We start from the raw sequence: 21,261 nt of genomic DNA on the forward strand, positions 1-21,261 counted from the left end.
TCTCCTTCCCTATTTCCTCCTGTCTTCAATTATTCGCTGTCTTTGCTCGTCTCCTTCTCGTTCCCTTCCTCTCCTCTCAGTTCTTCTCTCCCTATCCCTCCCTCCATCTTGCCTTAAGCACATCGCCTCATTTAATTCACATTCCTCCCCTTTCTCTCTCTCATCTCCCTCCCTCTGTTTCACCTTGATAACTCTCGTCTTGCCACTTCCCTCCTTTCCTCTCACCTGTGCGATGCCCATTCTTTGTTTCTTTCCATCTTTCCCTTTCTCCATCTCACCTTTAGGACGTCTCCTCTTCACTCCCGCCTTCCTCTTCATCCCTTCCTCACATCTCCAGGGCATCTATTTTTCCTCTCTCGCTGACCATCATCTCCTTCCTCCCCTCGTTCCCTCCCTCCCCCCCTGTCTCACCTGTGGGACACTTTTTCTTCATTCTGCACCTCTGCGTCTCGCTTTGGGACGGGCAGAGCGATGCCGCTTTCTCTTCGGGCGTTCCTCCGGACAGCCCTCCCCCTCGGGTCCTGGTCTGCTTGCCCCACCTGAAGCCACAGGTGACGCCGTTACGGAGACAGGCGCTCCAGTCGCTCCACTCTCCCAGCGGAGCCAGAAGACAATCCTCTAAAGGAAGATGAGAGAGAGAGTTCAAATCTGGTGCAATTGAATAAGATCAGATCACATCAAATTTCATATGTTTCATATGTTTACTAAAGTATAGAATCAGAGCTCTCAAAAGATAAAATTGCCAAAAACGATTGTTGGAGTATCTTGCTGGGTGTGCTTTTGCAAAAAAATATGACAAAACAGATAATTGCGTTAAATGTGGGGTTAAGATAAAGAAGATAAACCAGTAAATTATAACCCTAAACCATGAAGTGAGTATTTTGACAGACAGATAACAATATATGAAGACCGCTGGCAGACACATTGCTATTATTTGAGGTAGATGACTGATTGCTAGCTAAAGCACCAATGGTGTTGCAGCAGTATGTGGGGCATATAGCAACTCTAGTAGTGATTGGCTGCTGATGGGCGATGTCACCCATAAACAGGTGGTGGAAGTAGCTAAGTACATTTACTCAAGTACTGTACTTAAGTACAGTTCTGAGGTTCTGGCACTTTACTTGAGTATTTCCATTCTGTGAGACTTTCTACTTTTCCTCCACTACATTTCAGGGGGAAATCTTGTTCTTTTTCCTCCACTACATTTATCTGCCTCCTGGAGTTACTAGTTACTTTGCAGAATAAGGTTTTACATGCAAAACATACGATAAGCTCATAAAACATGTTGCATTGTTAGAGTTTAAACTCCCCAACAGTATATGGAGCAGTTAGACCGACAACATTAAAATACTTCTTACAGGTTAATGCTTCAGTAATTTAACACTCTGAAAGAATGAGGACTTTTACTGTTGATACTTAAGTACATTTTACTTAAGTAAACTTTTGAATGCAGAACTTTTACTTTTAAGTATTTTTTCCATTATGGTATTGCTACTTCTACTTAAGTGAAGGATTTGAGTACTTTTTCCACCACTGCCATTAAATTGAGCCGCAGCAAGCCTTTCCATGCTGTCAACAAAGGAAACACAGCAACCGTGATCAAGATTGGACATTTCTGGAGTTGTAGAGAAGTAATGGGTTTCCAGCAGTTGCTTGCGGTGTGTACCAACAGTTAGACATGAAACCTAACATGACCATGAAATCCAGATGTGACGGTGATGCCAAGAAACAACAGTAGCTACAGATGGTGCAGGTGGACAGCAGAGGGGGAATCTGGAGACCCGAACAACACAAACTGATGAGTGAGTTCGACAGTATCTCACTTACTTAGAAAGGGAGGGATCATGCACAAAGAGATATGACGATAAATTATAAAAACATCTGGTTAAACCCCTTAATGTGAGTCATGTGTGCGATGGAAGCTTGGCTCCATCACAGAAAAGATACAGTTGAGAAAGAGACATGAAGTGCCGTAGATCAGTGTTGACCTCGCAGAACCAGAGAGAGGGAACAGTCAGGTGAAAGGAATGGCTTCTGGGAAAAAGACTGGTGTTGATCAGGACTTTTATGGTGCAGTAAAGTGAGCGTTTTTTTATCTCATATATGTCATCAAGCCTATTTCAGTATTGTCTGTAAAAAAAGAAAAAGAAAATGTTTTTGAACTTTATAATAAAAAAATCACCCGTTTGAAAATGTTTGAAATGGTCTGCCTGTTAAATTTCAAGATTTCTTTTCCTTGTTGCATGGTTGGTTATTGAAAGTTATATTTGAATGAAACAGGTTCAAAAATGTGCCAGTGCAGAAAGATGATTTGACTACAAATAACTATAAATAAGATAAGAAATCACTTCTCAAAGCAGAACATTGGCACCAGAACCAAAGAGATACTGTACCGCTGAGACGGAGAGGTGAAATACTACAGATAAGTGGCCACAGAAACGGAGAGAAGCAGCGCTGTCAGATAAAAGGAAGCGGTTTGCAGGAAAGGCCTGGTGTTCATTAAACCCCTCACATTAGCTTCACTGATGCATTCAGCAGAGCAGCTACTTTTTATAGCAGGTTCAGGTCAGCGCACTGTCAGTTCGCTCAGGTCAGAATGGACAGTGAATTGAAACGGCAGTAAAAATACAGTACAATTCACGAAAGGTTATATGGGCTATTCCAGGTGTGAAACTGCGAATCCAAGGTGTGCTATTTGGGTAAAAGTTGTTTTAAACAGTGAAACACCTGGATCAAGAGTAAATTAAAGGGGCAATAAATGTGATTTGTACCCCCCCCCCAGAGCACAAAATGACCATAATATATCTGCGGGTGGTTGATTGCTGATCAATACCAATGACTCGACGATCAGTTCTCCAGGTGCTGAGATTTCTGGCTTTGAAATTCATTTTCCTGCCTGTTCCCTGTTTTAGAACAGAAACTCCCATTGGAATTTCAAGACCGCTTTCATCTTTCCCTAATATGAACAATGTTTTGCTGATTTTAGGATAGAGGAATGGTTTAAATGGGCCTACAAATTAATGTGGGTTGGTAGTAAAGTGGGTTTAAAATAAAAACGTCTGTGAATTCATGTAAATTATTATTAAAGTCCCATTGAGATTACAAGATCTCTTTTTCGAGGGAGCCCTGGCCAAGATAGCAGCAATACAGAGTTTCAAACAACATACAAGCAAACATTAAAAGCACATAAAACAAAACATACAGTAGCAACTCGCAGAATCATACGCCTAAAAGACAGACAGGAGGAAACAGGACTAGCTAAGGAAGCAATTACAAATTCCAATTGAATTTGCCTCCAAACCCTTCACTACATTTTTGAATGCCCTAATCGGGATCAAACTCATCTAGCTGCAAATCTGTCTGCAAGTGGTTCCAGGCTGCAGGGGCGGAGAACATAAAGGCCAAATTCAGTGCGAACCTGAGGGACGTAAAACTCAAAGCTGCACCATTGCTGCCTCTACGTAGGTGATGTATTACCTCTTCACTAGACATTTTAAAGTGTAAGTTCAGCGATTTTGGACCTATATATAATTTTTCTCTTCCATCCCTGTAGTTCTTGGACCCACAGACAATATTGGCTCCAGAGTCAGCTGTCGGTTGAAACAGCGAGCTCGCCAACAATGAGTCCAAACTGTTAGTCAAAATATCTCCAAAAAAGCTGTTTGTAATAAGGGAGTCGAGAGTAAACGGAAAAGTTACAAAGTGCATAAATTAAAATTATCTCTGATTTCAGTTCCTCCATTACACACACTTCCACTGTCAGGAAATCACAGAACTATTTTGTGGGGCGGTTCCTGGCGGAGTGATCTAGTTCTGGACGGTCAGGTCAGATTGTAAACAGTAGAGTTCGGTAGAAGACGATCCGCTGCTTTCTGGGCCGTGGATAGAAATACATCGTTTTCACAGACTGGCTTTTTTGGAGATATTTTGACAAACAGTTTGGACTCATTGTTAGCACGGAGCTCACTGTTTCAACCTATTGCTGACTCGGGAGCCAATATTGTCTGCGGGTCCAAGTACTACAGGGATGGAAGAGATTAATTATATATACTGTAGGTCCAAATATATCCTTTAATTAGAGGTGACCGTCACTCAAGGGGATTGGGGTCTGTGCTATTAGAGGTTGATTAAGTCATAGGTGACTTAGCGCCCCTTTAAGTACGCACCCTAACTGTTCAAAGCTTTGACAGGAAGGTCCCGGCGTGTCGGGGAGTCTCTTACCCAGGCAGTCTGTCTGGTGGGCGAAGGTTCCCTCCGGACAGCGGCTCAGACACTTGCCTTTGTGCAGCTGGAAGCCGGGCTTACACTTGGTGCAGAAGTCCCGGCTGAAACAGTGCTCGCAGTCCGAAGACCGACACTCTGAGGGAAGAGGGGAGACAAACAAACTATTAGGAACACCTGCTCTTTCTGTAAAACTGCCCAGGTGAATCCAGGAGAAAACCATGATCCCTTATTGATTTCACCTGTTTTCCACTTCTGCCATGAAGGGGAGGAGATGGCTTTAAGAAGATATTTTCAGAAGGATTGAGCTGCTTTAGGGCGCAGGGTGCCAGTGTTGGTGGATTACTTTTACAGCTGAAGCATGCAATTTGAACATGCCATTGGTGATGAAGGGGCTTGTTTGTACCACAACTTGATTTGCATTCATTTTTTTGTGAATAAGAGAAAAACTGCACTCTTAGCTCAAGCAAATTGGCTGTAATAGGTATAGAACTTTGATTTATATATATATTTTTTTTTTTAATTTTTGGTACAGTAAGTCTCAAAAAGACTCCTGTTCCTGGAATGGATTAAGAGATTAAGTTGCAACTCAGGAAGGTGGTTTTGTCGTCAGTCAGTTCTCAACAGTGGAGAATTTGTGATTTCTTTTCACCAAAAAATTTCTTGGATTGGATTAAGCCTTGAGACAAATGAGGTCCGTGTAACTCTGCTTGCTAATATTGAGTTTCACTCAATATTAGCAAAGACTCCTAATATTTATCTAGCTCACACACTACAGTATTTTCCAGACGTACTCATGCAGCGGTTGATGTCCTTCCCTCTCTGTCCGTAGTGTCCGGCGGGGCAGGCGTGGAGGCAGGTGCCATGGTGGGACATCCCATCCCTCTGCAGGAACAGGAAGAGTCGCTCGGGGCAACGCACACAGCCGTTGTCGTGGGAACACTCCAGACAGCTCCGACAGTCCTCCGATGTCTCTCTGTGAGCTGGAGGACGGCAGAGCAGAGAGAGAGAGGGGAGAGGAGGAGAACAGGAGAGGGGTCAGTTCAGGAGAGGAGAAGAAAGAAAAACAAAGTAGAGGAGAGGAGAGAGGGAAAGGTGGGAAAGGAGACTATGTGAGAATATAATACATCACAAATCCTCAAGGTACCAGGTGAATTTCTGGACTCCATGAAGAAATCCACCACTGAGCTCCTTGAATTACAGATCTGCAGATACTGCAGGGAGGCAGACATTCACATGTAGCCATAATACCTGTCCAGCTTTTCACTGGGCAAGAATAACACGAGGAGCTCATTGACAAATCCTTCATATATTCATTTTGGAGAAAAATTCCAAACCTGAAATTACCTGAAATCCATCATTCAAAGTGTTTTCATTTTATTAACCAAGGACTTAAAGGATAAGGCCGGTGTTTTTTTAATGCATTTCTTACCGTCAACAAATCCTATGAAAATAACAAAATCAGCAATGATTTTATTTTGCCAACAAATCTCATCCATGTAGCCGATGCCCAATGCAGCCTCATGTCCCAGCAGCCATAGAACTCCATTGTATTAAAAAAATGATTAAAAACACATCAAAGAGTCATGCTGTTGCTCTGGGCAACATATTTCATCATCACGATGCACCGGGCCAGCCGACTTTTTCCTCAAACAACTTAATAAGCCGGCTGTAAACACTTTGCGATCTCAGGAAAGTAGTTCCGTAGCACCGAAAATAGTCCCTGGCGTAATGAAGAATTTGTTCCCATTTGAATTTGATTTGGTAATAACTACAACAGTCTTACTTTTTGTGGTAAACTATGTCTTTGTGAGCTGTATTTCAAGGTTTTTAGCTTACAATTCGAGCCAATGACTTCCGGGTTGACGGCTAAAAACGGTACGTGGGAAGTCAGAAAGTAACGGGAGTAGAGCAAACGCATTGTTGATGTTGTTATTTTCATAGGATTTGTTGACAGTAAGAAATGCATTAAAAAACACCGGCCTTATCCTTTAAGTTTTCTACCATCCTTTAAAAAGTCATGTAATTTATTATTGTAAAAACAAAATGTATTATCAATCATGAATCAATCAATCTTGAAAGAATAGGTTTCACTTAAAAATAAAAAAAAAGGTGGAATATATAAACATTGCTCCCCTTGGAAAACGAAATGTTGGTGCAGTAACTGAAGTCAGTACTCATAAAACAAGAGGCTTCCTCAATCATCCTTCCCCAAACCATTATTTTTTATTGCATCATATGGTAGTCATTTTACCCCATTTATTTTATGCATGTTTTGTCTATATTTTTATGAGTATGTATTTAGAGTCACTGTATGGTTTTAAAGGATTAGATTTGGACTTCCTACTACTGTTTATTGGCTTTGAGTATTCTGAATATCCGGATTGGTCAGGAGGCCTGGGCGGCCATCTTTGATTGAAGTCTGTTTTGTTCCAAAATGAGTCACATTTGAAAAATATGACTTCTATGCCTATTGCCTACATAATAGTTGATGGCTAAAAATGTAAACAAATTGTGTTGCTTTGTAAAAGACAGAGTAACTTAAGTGCTTGGTTGAGAAAACCAAGAGAACACATTTACAGCCTGGATCCTGGATATTTTACAGATACTAAATGATGAACTTCAGGTAAAATGATAGTGTAGAATTATTCTGAAACTTGTGATTTTACACCAATATGAAGTCCATACTAGCAGAGACAGCTTAGTTTCAGTTTTTTCATTCATTATTAAACAAATGTAGCTTTTTCAACCTTTTGTTAAGTTCACTCTTTATTTCCAGCACCTTGGTAGAATTGTAGAGCTGTCACAGATTGTTTAATTGAAGATTTTTTCCCCAAAACAAAATATCCAGCATTTTGTAAAAAAGGGGGGCACCTACCCTTACAAAATAATTGCTGACATGACAGTAAATCACATTTTCAGTTGCTAATGAAGTCATCTTAAGTCACCTTTCTTATAAAATAATTATGTTTTTGATTGTAGAATCATTCTTGGTTTTAAAATGTTGACTGATGAATTTTAGGTAGCAGATTTTTACCAAACTAGATACACAGTACTGTGGAATGAAATCATTTGATTACAGTAATATCAACATTGGAGATTAATTCCATCAGTACAGCAGTCTCACAGTATGCTGCTGGACTCTCACCATCACTCTCTACGGCTTCAACTTACTCTATTACTGAAGAAAATAGAATCCTCACTGACATCTTTTCACTTGTTTATTCTTCTATTCAAAAAACAAACAAAATATGCGGTTGGCAAACCAAAAAAATGACAGTCTGAAAGAAGTGGGGTTGAAGAGCCAGGTGTCGACGGCCAATTCCAAGAAAATAATTAAAGAATAAACAAGTGAAAAGATGAGTGCGGATTCTGTTTTCTTCAGTATCTTTGGAGTCAACGCATCACTACAGATGAGTAAATTGAACAATTTCTTCAGATAGAATGGTGATAGAATATATGTTGTATATGTAGAATATACTGTATACTGCCTGTTGTATGTGTCAGTATGTACTTATGTTACTTGATGAGTTCTTGATATGCTCCTGCACCGACGTACGTAAGAAAACTCCCTGCACATTTTTCGCAAAGGCAAACAAAGTGTATGTGATTCTGACAAGGTTTCTGCAGCGCACCGACGATAGATTCTGCATTTCTTGGTAGCATGACAGTCTGGCTTCTGCCTAAGCCAAAGTAAGTCTGATTATATTATAACAGTAAGCTGTGATGTCTGCTCCCAGATACACACAAGACTCCGGAGTCAAAGTAAGAATGCTCCCAATCCGACCGGGATAAGGAGGGATACGGAAAGACGGGCGAGGAGGGATGGAAAGACGGTTGGAATGAGGCGAGGAGGGATGGAAAGACAGATGGAATAAACCGAGGAGGGATGGAAAGATGGATTGAATCTGCTGAGGAGGTGAAGGGGCAGACGGTGAGCGTGCGTGAGCCTCAACAATTGGCATCTCTGATTCTCACACGATATCTGTGGCTGGCTGCCGGTTTCCTTGTTTATTCTGCGTGTGTGTGTGTGTGTGTGTGTGTGTGTGTGTGTGGATGCCGATCTCAATTTTAACAACCACATCAATACCATTACAAGATCAGCTTTTTATCACCTTAAAAATATAGCCAAGGTAAGGGGTCTTATGTCGAAACCTGATTTAGAAAAGCTGATACATGCATTGATTACCAGCAGGTTAGACTACTGCAATGGTCTTCTGTCCGGTCTCCCCAAAAAAAACTCTGGGGCGTTTACAGCTCATTCAGGATGCTGCTGCCAGATTTCTGACTAAGACTAAGAAAACAGAACACATTACACCAGTTTAGGTCACTGCATTGGCTTCCAGTGTGCCATAGAATTGATTTTTAAATCCTGCTGCTTGTCTATAAAGCGCTAAATGGCTTAGCTCCAAAATACATTTCTGACCTGCTCTTAGGATATGAGCCACCCAGACCTCTGAGGTCATCTGGGACCGGTCTGTTAGTCGTTCCCAGGGTGAAAACTAAATCAGGTGAAGCTGCTTTTAGTAATTATGCTCCAAATTACTGGAATAAACTTCCAGAAGCACTGAGTTGTGCTCCCACTGTCAGCTCTTTTAACGTCGGCTCAAAACATTCCTTATCTCTGTGGCCTTCTGCTAAATCATCTGTCTGTAGATGTAACAGGTGTTATTATCTTTATTTATTTATTTTATTTCTTTTATGTTCTACCTATTTTATCTCTATCTCTATCTTTCTTTCTTTTCTTTCTTTTTTAATGTCATTTTAAATAGTTGTGGTCTGTGTATGTATTTTTTCTGTTTTATGTGAAGCACATTGTATTTGCCTTGTGTGTGAAATGAGCTATATAAATAAAGTTTGTCTTGCCTTGTGTGTGTGTGTGTGTGTGTGTGTCCTAGGTATCTACTTCAAAGAGCTCTGAAAAGGTTAACACTTGAAAAACACATCACATACATTTACAGCGACAAAACATGTTGAATTTTAAAGGGGCGATAAGTAAGATCCTGTCACTGTTATTCCTGCTGGTTACAGGTCACCAGAGGTCACCAGAGGTCAGATTACTTTATGCCACTTTAACAAAATTCAACACCAAGATTATTACCCTGGAGCTAGGGTTGGGTTCTGTTAGCCGGTTCCACTTTGGAACTGGTTCCAAATTGGTAAAATAGCCGGATTCATTAAGCTCAGAGTCTAACGAATCTCTTATCGAATCTTTTTTTCTCTCTCTTCTACAGCTGTCGTCTCCAGCTGATGATGTCATACGAGCGCGCGCTGACTCCCCAGTTTGTTTACTGGACACACTGAACATGGCAGATCGCCTCAGACGTTCAGAATGTGTTGTGTACTTCACTAAAATCAATGAACAATCGGCAAAATGCAATATTTTTGCGGCGAGGTCCTCGTGACGAAGGGGGAACTACGAGCCCCGCGCTTCATATCTGCGCAGCATCAGATCAAAGTAAAGGAGCGCAGCAGTTTTGACAACCTGAGGACGAGGCTCCGCTCACCCTGCTGCAGCTCTTCTTCAGTCAGTTCAACACGGAGCGACGCGGCTGAGGCAGACATTTATTTAGTTGGTGTTGGCTAAATGATAAAGTAGAATTAATATTATGTCCATGTCATGTTTAATTTTGTTTTGCTACAAGAGTATTTTGTTAATGAACTAAGTGCAAAAGAAAAGCAATACAAATTCTTACCTGAGTTTTAGTTCTTAAATATAAAGTTATTTATAATTTTGTTGTTACGACTTACAACATTGCTACAAAAATATTTTGCTGCTGCACTAAGTGAAAAAAAGCAATACAGATTCAAACTTAAGAGTTTTAGTTCTTAAATATAAGGTTATTTATAACTAACTGTTGTGTTACTTAACATTGCTGAAAGCTATTTTGTTATTTTGCACTGAGTGAACCTTGAACTGCAAAAACATTTTGTCATTTGCTGGCAATGCTACTGAGAGTCAGCAGTCATACAATTGCAGGCAAACTATACTATACTAGAACAATTTAGGAACAATTTTTGGGGATTTTGTGAGAAACCATTGACTTACAGTGGTATTGATAAGGAGTCCTAGCAGGAGAGTACTGCTGTAAAGAAATGCTACTTTTCAAATAAATAAATCATCAAAAGTGCAAAATTGAGACAGCAGAAAGAAAATGAGATTTAATTTAACAGGAAAACTAAAGAAGATAATTAATTATTTTGAAAACCTGCAGTGAACTGATGACTTGTTTTTGCTTTTATTATGCTTCAGTAGAATTGCTAATTTGTTTGTTGGCAATTAAACACAGTCAGCATTAACGAGTCAGCAAGGCAAGTCTTCCAATTATTACAGCTGTTTGTTGATGGTTATTTTCATTCTTTTTAAATGTTGAGATTTTGTAAAGTTGTCAAGTAAAATGCAATGTAGTTTTTATTTACCACAGCATCCCAGCCTGAATTTGGGCCATCTATATTGCGTGGTGTGCAGCACCTGTGTGAGGGAGTACAGAGGTAGAAATAGACTATCTTCCTTTATCTGTGTGCTGATAACCCTGCAGACGTTGGGTAATCCCACGCATCATGCTGGATTGTAACAGTAATCTCAGGTGTTTACAGCTTGTTTATGAACCTCCCGCCTCTACTGAGATGAAAAGGAAAATGTTTGGGGCTTAGAGCTTTTTAGAGGATCTGTGTGGGGGAATGCTGCATGAAAAATGTTCTCCCCTCCGACAACAACCAGTGTAAAAACCTCTGGTTCGGTATTGGCATCTTTAGTTGAGGGAAAAGCAGTCCTAAAACGCAGTTACGACGGAGTTTGATATGAGAAAATGTTTCAGGATGTAAAACATCAGCGGTAAACGTCAGGTTTTGGTGTCAGTCCCTCAGAATCAAAGAGCGAGGGCTTCTTTCTATTTTCCATTTTGCACCGAGAGACGTTCAACAATCATACAGGGAGAAATCCATCGTAGAAGAGGAGAGAGACCAATTTCTCCACCCACAGGAGCAGGAGAGAGACCAGAATGCACTGCAGCAGAGAGACAGGTTGGGGTTTGAATAAGGGGCGCGACTCACTTTTTCTCGACTGCAAAAAACTCTTGAACTACTATCACTATCGCTCTTGCCACCTACACCTATAACCCACAGCTGAATGCAACAAGTTCAGGCTTGTGCTCAGGGTTGTTGAAAGGCATTCTGGGAAATGTAGGAAACCACGAACAAGTAGAAGTAGATGGAGAAAAAGAGGAAAAGGAAGGAAAAGAGGGCTCACCAAAAAGGTCAATTACAACACTTCATCACAAAATATCTCCTGGAATGTGTTGAACATCACAGATTGATGATATCCAACAGTGGAAGAGAATCCCAGGTGAATTTTTCTTTTAGTTAAAAAAAACCTGTAGCTTTTCTCACTGAAGGTAAAGCAGCCTAGTGGTTGGAGAGACCGTCCAGTAAGTGGAGGGTGACAGACTCAATCCCTGCAAAGCCAATTTGTCCATCAACAGGCATGAGTCCTGTTCAAGTGTCCTTAGGAAAGTGACTAGATGTAAACCAATGGATGACTGTAGAGGTACAGGTGTCCCTCATTTTGGCTTTCAAAAATATTGTCAAAAATGAACTAACAAATACGTATAGAAAGCTTATTGAATGCATGCTACGAAAATAGTGTTGACTCTATACATTCATTTGCAACGAATGTTTCAAGTATTAAACAACTTCTAGCTCAGCATTTACCTTTCAATGCTTAATGAACATCACCAGCGGTTCTAAAAAATTTTCATCAGCAGCCCAGATGAAACTTTTTAAATAAACTAGTCACACATTAGATTATGTGGGAGCCTCGGGGGTCAAACCCAAACTTTAAAGTAGTAATCAACAAACATTTTCATATAAATAAATGTCCGCTTTGCTTTTCTCTATCACCGATCAATATATCATAACCTATATTCAGTTCATAAATCTTGTCCGCTGTCTGTTCTGAACAGCCGGGGTCTGGTAGCTCTTTCCTGGGAAAAATCCTCTGCCGCACAGGAAGTGATGCGTTTTACGTTTCCGGTTTGTTTGGAATCAACAGCAGAAGAAGAACTGGGTAGTTAGCATGAGCAGTGATAGCCACCATGGCTGAACAGACAGAGAGAAGAGAAACTCAAACTGCATCAACAAGAAAATCCAAGCTCCGCCCACACTGTTTGATTGACAGGTGATCTGTGGGAAGAGCAGTGCAGAAACACCACAGCAAAGACGGAGACTACATAAATGAAAGAGGATCTCACAGATTACCACTTTCAGGAACTCAGGCTCTCCACATGTGCTTTAGATCTGCAGGTTAATGGAGTTTTGGATACTGCAGGTTCAGGTAGCGACACCAAGTTTTATCTTAGATGGAAAAGGCTTTTAAATAGCCATGAGTTGACAGCAATGAAATTAATAGCAGAAATAGCATCAATTGTAGAGAAGAGCAGATTGGAATACATCAGATTACAATAAAGTCCGGTAGAAAACATCGTAGTGTACCAGCAGAAGTTGCAATGCTCCAGTATATCTCAGGGACCCATTTTGACGCGTTTAAGGACCTCACATTGGGCCGCCAAACCAGTGCTTGAAAATAATTCTCATTACGCTGTGTTCAGTGTAGCAGGTTTAGGTGGCGCTAAACATCGACCTTTGACCTTGCATGGGTTCAGGATAGGTTTTTAAAGTTGCCCATGATAGAAGAGATTGGAGAATTGCGTTTCTTTCTCTCTCCCTTTGCTGCCATTGTATGAAGGAACAGTCTGAAAATCACACTTCTAGCACATAAACCAATGAGAACAAAGCAGATTCTGATAATATATAAAAAACTAGTCATGCTGCTGAATTGTTTTTAGGTGAATCGCTTTCTTTATGTTTATTAAACCTTTCAGTTTGAACAAGTGTAACACTGAAATCTGGTCTGTTACACTTGTTTTTTTATATATTGTCAGAATCTGCTTTGTTTGCGTTAGTTTATGTGCTAGAAGTGATTTTCAGACTGTTCCTCCATACAATGGCAGTGAATGGAGAGAGAAAAAAAAACACAATTCTCCAGTCTCCTCTACTGGAGCAACAGATCACAGAATCACTGATTTTGGGGTTTTATCATGGAGGAAGAGACACAACCCAAGGTACTACCAGAGTTCACTCACGGGCGACACTCACAACACTTTACGAAATCTCTGCTTAGTAGAACTGAGCTGTAGGTCATCAGTAGGGGAGAATAAAGTAGAAAAGATGACACCAAAGTAGAGACCAGAGTAGAGAAGACTTTGCATTTCTCCAGAATAACCCAGGGACCCGTTCTGACGAGCGTCGGGACCTCACTTTGGGGTCCCGACCCATTGTTTGAAAAACAATTCCCGACACATATGCTATCGATCTGCGGGCTTAAGGGACTTTTAGGGGAGCGGCAGGTTTAGGTAGCGTAAAACACTGACCTTTGACCTCGCATGGGATTGCGCCGGGTCTTTAACAAGCACCAGGTGGAACACGCTCCGCCAGGGCTTCAGGGAAACATGCTAGAGTTTAAAGGGAACTTCCACCCTAAAACTGAATTCACATGTAATGCCGCAAAGGTTAGAAATGGACTTGAACATGGACATGCCACCATGTTGGAGGAGTGAGAGCAAAATGACGGACTGTAACGTTATCACCTCTTTCCTTCCTGACAAATCACAGAAAACTTCTGATTTCCGAGTGGAGGTAGAGTGTTCAAATTAAACCGTAAAATGTGGAAAAAGATCTGGGAGAGAAAAAAGAGGTTGATAGAAAGTGCTGTCCAGTCCAGAATCCCACAACTGTTACAATATGAAAAAAAATAGATAAATTAAAAAATAAAAACATCTAAATTGTCATTAGTTTGTAAGAAAAGGGCTCAAGATAACGAATGAGTTTTACTTCCATGCGAGCAAATCAAAGACATTTTTTTTAAGGCTTTAGACATTTGGAACATGGATTTTTCATATTATCCTAATATTTTGTACATTCCACATTTGGGAGTGACTTGTTCATCTACATAAATCTATACCTTACTAGCCGACTTAACAATTAATTCAATTTTGTGTTGAGTCTTAAAATCAGATGTTGTAAATATTTGAATAGATAAGAGAATGTGCTGAGAGTTTCACTTGTTTCCTTTGCCAATCAAATCATTTTAAATAATTTTCTTTGATTAGGTGATATAACCTTGATACTGGCAGAGTGATCTGCCTTTTTTCAAGATATTTTCCAAAAACCTCTTTAAACAAGTGCAAGTACATTTAAAACATGAAGTTGTCTCACCCTATCTGCAGTCTTTTTTTCCACATGTATTGTGTCTTAATTGTTGTTTTTAAAATTTCCTGGAAACAAGACCAGCTGTTACGATGGACATTTTTTTTAGTGCATGAATTTTAGTGATGTAGTAATAAATGAAAAGATGGGTAAAGGTTATTCTAGGTCATTTTAAGGTAAACAACCAAATAAAGAAAAACATTTTTTTGCACACCTAATAGTCTTTGAGTGACGGGTGTGTAGGACAAAAATCAAAAAGGTAGATACTGAGAAAGAAATATAATCCTGCACACTGTCTACACTTGATATATCGCATGATATTTTAATGTGAAGTTTCGGTCAATAAAACGTTTCGGTCAATAAGACTTTCAGGCTTCAGTCTTCGGTCTTATTGGCCAAAACGTCACATTAAAGTGTCATGCAAGTGCAGACAGTGTGTGGGATTATATTTCTTTTTAAGGTAAACATCCACCCATAGAAAGAAAAATCAGTTACACCTGCAGAAAAGCACAAATTTATGCTCTCTCTCCTGATATTACTTACCATGACATACACTATAAATTTACATCTTAGATTTACGTCAGCCTAAAAAGGAGAGTAAACTCTATTCTGCATAAAGGTGAATAAACTCAAGGTGAGTCCAGGCGGCTTCCCCCTCCTCTCCATCCCCGGTGGAAATAACAGGAATTGTGTTTTAAGGTGGGTTTCCCCTGCAACACACAGCAGCCGTCGCTTCTGTAGTCTGAGCCAAAGTACCCACAATGCACCATAATGTGTACATTAACAAGAAAAACGTGGCAGCTGGGGTGACGTGTTAAAACAACACAAGATGTGGCTAATGTCCCTAATGACACACGTGTGGCTGTGCAGGAGCTGACACCAGATCTGCTGCTATTTGACACATTTGTAACACGTGATTTCCGACATCTGTACGTCGGTGAGAATTGATTTTGTGTTACTGAAGCTCGTCATCCTGCTTTTACATATTTGTTTTCACATTTTAGGCTTCAAGATGACGCTCTTAACCTGCACCACTTATGAGTGTGATGGAAGAATAAGCTTTAGTTTCTGTAATCCTACTGAGAGAAAGGTGTCCATTAGGTATGGCAAGACAGCTTACACCTCGGCATGAGTCCAGATTTGATGTTGTACTTTTTATCATTATAATAGAGAAAAAATATGAAGCAAAAATCAACTGAAATTTATTTGGAAACGTCTAAATGTCTAAAAAAAAATCAGGGGAGCTTTCCGGCCAATTCCTTCTGAGCTGCGTGCGTTGCAACCTCTAATCATTTTTCCCTCTGAAGAAATAATAATATCAAGCCATTTCAAGAAATTATAATATCCAGCCAATCATCTAGATGCTCCACTTTGTCCCCAGGGATTTAGTCAATATAAGACTGTTGACAGATGAAAACCTTTTATCTCCAAAATGTCGACTTTTCAGGAACAAAGAAGAACAGCCTTGTTTTTAGCTTGGATTTTTGAGTTTATCTAATTGGTTTTGAAAAGGTTTCATAGGTTTCAGGGACTTTGTTGTAGAATTTTCTCAACCCATAGAGGAGCACGGCATCCTCCAGTTGAACATTCAATCCTTCGGTTGAAGTTAAAACACAAATATCATCAAAATTGGAGACAAAACGGTTTCACCCGACAGCGACGATAAGCGAGTTTTGAAATTTGTTGTCAAATGATATTGGATTCGACTTGACCTTATGTTCTGGCCGTACATTTTCAGAATTAAATGTGACGCTCTTATCCAGCGTGGCTTTGAACAGTAAGTACAGCAGTAGAATAAGATCAAATCCCAAGATCATCAACATTACAAGCAAATAATAGTGAAAAATTCAGTCAAAGGCCACAGTTTGAACATGTTTCTCTAGCTGATGTCTATATTATTGTTGTTACATGCAGCAACCAGTGCTTCTATATAATATTAATAGTAATATTAATAATAACCTCTAGTCTGACGTCTTTTTATCTGCTGACTCATATTGCAGTTTAGTATGGATTTCTCAAGAATAGATGAATATGCCACAATGTGATTGACAGCTTTTGAATACGTTTTTGCATTGACTTCCAAGATAAACCACGCAGAAATGCAGCGGGGGAAAAAAATACCAATTTCATCTGACTCTCCCTCCGCTTTCGCCTGTAAAACAGCTGCAGATGCTCACAATTACCGAGCCTACAGTAACCATGTAGCATCACAAATTGTACTAATGGACATAATAATGGCTTCAACCTCCTGACTTCTTGGGTTCAACTTTCCCGCTCTTAAATACTTCAAACCGTTTCAGCTGTGTGTGTGTGTGTGTGTGTGTGTAACATCTTTAACAGCTATAGGAACCAAGTCCAGATGCGACAAAGAGAGAAAGATTGGGGAGAGTAGGAAGAGAGAAGGAAGGAAGGAAAAGGTGAGAGAGGGAGACGAGAGCAGAGGAGACGAGGGGTGAGGGAAGGAGAGGAAGGGAGGAGAGAGGAGAGGAGGAGAGAGGAGGAGAGGATAAAATGTGGATGTAAATCTCCTCTGTATAAAGGGATGAGTTGTGACAGCAGGTCAGCCTCCCACAGCCACAGCCAGCGTTTGACCCTTTAAGCCTAAAAATGGTGTCGAGCTTCTAGCTGTTACAGTCCATTAGCTTCAGAAACCTCCATCTGGGACATTTGGGACGGGTCATTTTTTTCATAATTTCGCTCAAGGGATTATTTTATACAAAATTGTCCGTTGTCATGCGAGGACTCGGGTCATATTTTGTTTTGGAAGTTTCCTTTTGCATTGCCTGCAGAAGACTCAGTTGCATCGCCCATTTTCCTTTGCCTGAACAAAACCTGCCTTGAATCAATAGTATTTTGTATTATTTTATAGTATTTTTATATAATGTACATTCACACAACATTGCACTTGAAGGGTTTCCCTCTAAAACTTCAATAGTTTTTAGATGTGCTTAACTTTTAAGCACAAAATAATTTTGTCAGACTAGCTGTCATTTTTTTTTATTGTAGATATCTCATTTTGGAATAAAACTCTACATATCGTAATAGTCCCACTGTACAGGATCAAGTCAATATTAGGTTATTAATTATAATGCAGGGACTCAATATTTTGTAACATGTTACATTAGTCAGTTCAGATCTTTTGCATCACCTGGAGAGTTGCACCTTTACTGCATCTGTTGTACCTGCACTAAGGGTGATTGTTGTTATTTCTGAAGATGTTTCATATTTTACTCTTCATTCTTCATTCGTCTTCGGAGCCATGTGAGTCCAACTTCGTTACAGCTGCTGTGTTTGAAACTGACAGAATCCCTCCTCACTCATTTCCTGTAATAACACGTCACAACAGTGTAATCTTGCTGTCACAGTCGGTTACGTTGACACGGGACTCGGTGGCACTCGACCGCTCCGTGCAGCCCCTCTAGTCATTATCTGACACCTCGGTGCGGGGCGGGCGGCGGGGCGGTGAGGTAAACGTCGGAAGCCCAAATGAGGCCGTAATTGAGACCGGATCCCCCTCTATTAGTGGGAATTCCTGAGGAAATGCCAGACACACCAGTGAGTTTGAAGGCCGCCACGTACCTGTCTGACTGTGCATCGGACTATTTTTTTGGGGGGTGGGGGGATTTGGTTTAAAAGAACTCATTAACCACAAATCTGGATCTGAGACGGATTTCCAAGCGCTGCGGAGCGTCTGCCGGAGGAAAGCTAAATGGGGAGCGACGGGAAAACGCAGCCGCTGAGATCTGTGAGATGCGCAAAAGTAAAAAACACAGTGGAAAGAAATGTGATCTAGATTTAACAGTGATCCAGATTCAGCCGGTGATGCTGAAAATGTTCGATTTCTGACATCCATGGGAAAGAGGATAAACATTTCCAACTTTGGGAAAGCTGGAAATTGAACGCATATCGCTGTGTGTCATGTGAAAACCTCCCAACTCCAATTTTGGTCATTTTCATGTTTTAACTTCAGCTGAAGGATTACACGCTCCACTACATTCTACGCCCCCCCTGGGCTTATGAAACCCTTTTAAAACCCACTGGATAAACTCAAAAATGCATGGTGGTCAATCTGAGAGCGAGGCTGCTTTTTCTTAGTTGTCCTGATAAGTTGACATCCTCCTTTCTGGCATCAACCAAAAGTCACTCTCTCGCCTCCAACAGGACGCAGCAGCTCGGCTTCTTACTGGTCCTAACAGACGACATCACATCACCCCAATCCTGGCTGCTCTCCATTGGCTCCCTGTTCGGTTTATAATCAATTTTACGATTTTACTGATCACTTTTAAAGCACGTTTGGGTCTGGCTCCAAGCTACATCACAGATATGTTGACCCCGTATGAGCCGGTGCGCAGCCTCAGATCCTCAGGCGGGCCCTTCTGGCCGTTCCAAAGTCTAGACTTAAAACTAAAGGTGACCGTGCCTTTTTCCATCAGGACCGCTCGGCTCTGCAACGACCTGCCTGAGGAGAGAAGGCTAGCAGAATCAGTGACTTCTTTTAAATCACTTCTTAAAACCCATTTTTATAGACTTGCTTTTATGTGATGTCGTCTTTTTATCGTCTCTTTATCGGCTTTTTATTGTCTCTTTATCAGCTTTTTATCAGCTTTTTATCATCTTTCTATTGTCTTTCTACGTCTTTTATCTTAACTCTATCTTAATTTTATCTTACTTTTATTCTATTATTTTATTTATTTTGGTTTTCATCCTACGATTTACTTGAATGTTTGCTCTTTTCCACCTCTGTCCTCCTATGAATTTAATCCCTGTTTATTATTGTTTTATTGCCTTTTAAATTCATAATTTGAAGTATTCTGCTTTTATTTTGTCTGTCAAAGCACTTTGTAAACTCTGTTTTTAAAGGTGCTATATAAATAAAGTTATTATTATTATTTGAGGAATATGAGGTTTTCACCCAGCAGTGACAGTGATATGGTGATCAGTTGTTTAATTTCCCCTTGTATGTCTTGTATTGAATATTAGTATTAGTTCCTGGTGTGTGAGTGTGTGTGTGTGTACCTGTGTTACATCATGCAGCTGCACCAGTGTCACCAAGACAAATTCCTGCACATTTATTTTACTTGGCGGTTAAAGTGTGTCCGATTCTGACTGTGATATCTGAGATACTGGGAAACAAAGCTTATACGATTTAAAAATTAGTGATTTTTTTTTTTGCAATCCAAGTTTTATACAGTCACACGTTTAAATGAGAAGCTGTCCTGAAATGAAAAAGGTCACAGGTTCAATCCCTGCAACAGTCACTGTGTCTGTACATCATCTCCATCTTGACAAGTCATTTAGTCTATTATTGAGTCCTAAAATAGTAATTTTCTTATAATAAGTGAAAAAATCTGCCAATGGGGTTTGATAATGTCACTTGTTTCCAATGCAGATCAACTTGTTCGAAGAATTTAGTAGAATCAAGAGTCATTTTCTTGACAGCAGTGCAGTGATCTGACTTATTCTGACTGGTTTCACTCATTTCTAGAAAACTCCTGAAACAAGTGAAGCTGCAGTGGAAACAAGTGGAGTTATCTCTCCTCACTGCAGAATGTTCCTCTTGGTTTAAGAACAATAAGATATGAAGGCTGAATATGAGGCTAAATGACTTGTTAAGATGGATGTTGTGTGTCTGAAGGGCTCTTGAGCAAGGCACTGAACCCCTACCTGCTCACTCACTGTTAATTATTATTTTCCCTTTGCTGCGTATCATCCCCTGTCTTTCCCATCTCTCTCTGCACTGTAACTGTCCAATGAAGCAGAAATGCCCAAAAAAATAATCTTTAAAAAAGAAAAGCTGACAGTCTGTTTATTTTTCCTATATTCATCTCAATCAATATTTCACCATAGAAAGAGTTAACAGCAAAAAAGACCAACTTTAGCTCTTTGTGTGGTAAAAAGATAAAAGTTGTCTAAGTGGCACATTGTGTAGTTGTAGTTTTAATGTTTACCTTTGTTTTAGAAATTAACAATTTCTTTATTTTAGATATTAATATCAAGTTTCCTCAATAAGTTCTTTGTAAATATTTCACCTTTTAACTTATTCTAGTATATTCATTTCATATGTTCATGTCATTTTGTGCATATGTACAACATATTTTGCACAATATGTTTATTTCAGTCAATTCCTGCTTTACTATCATGCACATCTGGTAGAACATCAGCCTTAATTATCCCCAAGAAAGTGCAGAAAGTTTTACAAGTCACTTAAAACTGCAAAACAATCTTTTAAACCCAGTGAAGGAGTTCATTGGGTTGAAAATCATTTTTCCAATAAACTCACCACTTCGTTTGTGCGCGGCGCCGGAGCCCATCCTGATCACATCACACAGCAAGGTTGTCAAAATGGCAAAGAGTCGCAAATGCATCTAGGCTGCTGGCTAGCACCCGCTTCAGCGCAGGGCTGCGGACATCTGCGGGGACTCCAGGGCTGAAAGTTTAGATCCACGGCGAGGACCAGAGAGAGAGAGAGACAGAGGGCGAAGAGAGGAGGGCTAAGAGATGAGGGGATGGACGGAGGAGAGGGGAGACGAAAGCGGAAAGGGGAATCTCGAAGGCCCGAAGCAGGGGAACGAAGACGACGAAGGTGAAGGTGAGAGGAGAAAGGAGAGCGGAGGAGAAAAACCTCTCCCGCTTTTCGCCGCAGACGATATAGGGCTAAGATGAGGAGGTGGGAGACCATAAACAAAATGAGCGCAAAGGAGAGGAGAGGAGAGGAGAGGAGGAGGGTGGAGGAGGAGGAGAGCAGAGCCTCATCTGCTTCCCCAGACTGGCAGCTTG

The 21,261-nt window shown here is 40.4% G+C and overlaps 1 protein-coding gene across 1 annotated transcript; it reads right to left on the minus strand.

Annotated features, from left to right (window-relative positions):
• Positions 1 to 325: 325 nt before the first annotated feature.
• rspo4 (R-spondin 4) lies at positions 326 to 20,849 on the minus strand. Its single transcript, XM_071899919.2, has 4 exons — positions 20,765 to 20,849; positions 5,016 to 5,204; positions 4,222 to 4,359; positions 326 to 618 (listed from the first exon to the last, which is right to left on the minus strand). The coding sequence occupies exons 1-4, from the start codon at positions 20,847 to 20,849 to the stop codon at positions 326 to 328; spliced, it is 705 nt and encodes a 234-aa protein (XP_071756020.1).
• Between the last annotated feature and the right edge of the window lie 412 nt (positions 20,850 to 21,261).

This window comes from Centroberyx gerrardi, chromosome 5 (assembly GCF_048128805.1).
Source record: "Centroberyx gerrardi isolate f3 chromosome 5, fCenGer3.hap1.cur.20231027, whole genome shotgun sequence".
In the NCBI taxonomy this organism is placed as follows: Eukaryota; Metazoa; Chordata; class Actinopteri; order Beryciformes; family Berycidae; genus Centroberyx; species Centroberyx gerrardi.

Excerpts from the sequence above, each read along its gene's own strand:
- rspo4 (XM_071899919.2), bottom strand. The coding sequence starts at position 20,849 with ATGCATTTGCGACTCTTTGCCATTTTGACAACCTTGCTGTGTGATGTG. Across the intron at positions 4,360-5,015 it reads GGACATCAACCGCTGCATGA|AGTGTCGGTCTTCGGACTGC; the intron begins GTACGTCTGGAA and ends CTCTTCCCTCAG. Across the intron at positions 619-4,221 it reads CCACCAGACAGACTGCCTGG|AGGATTGTCTTCTGGCTCCG; the intron begins GTAAGAGACTCC and ends ATCTTCCTTTAG.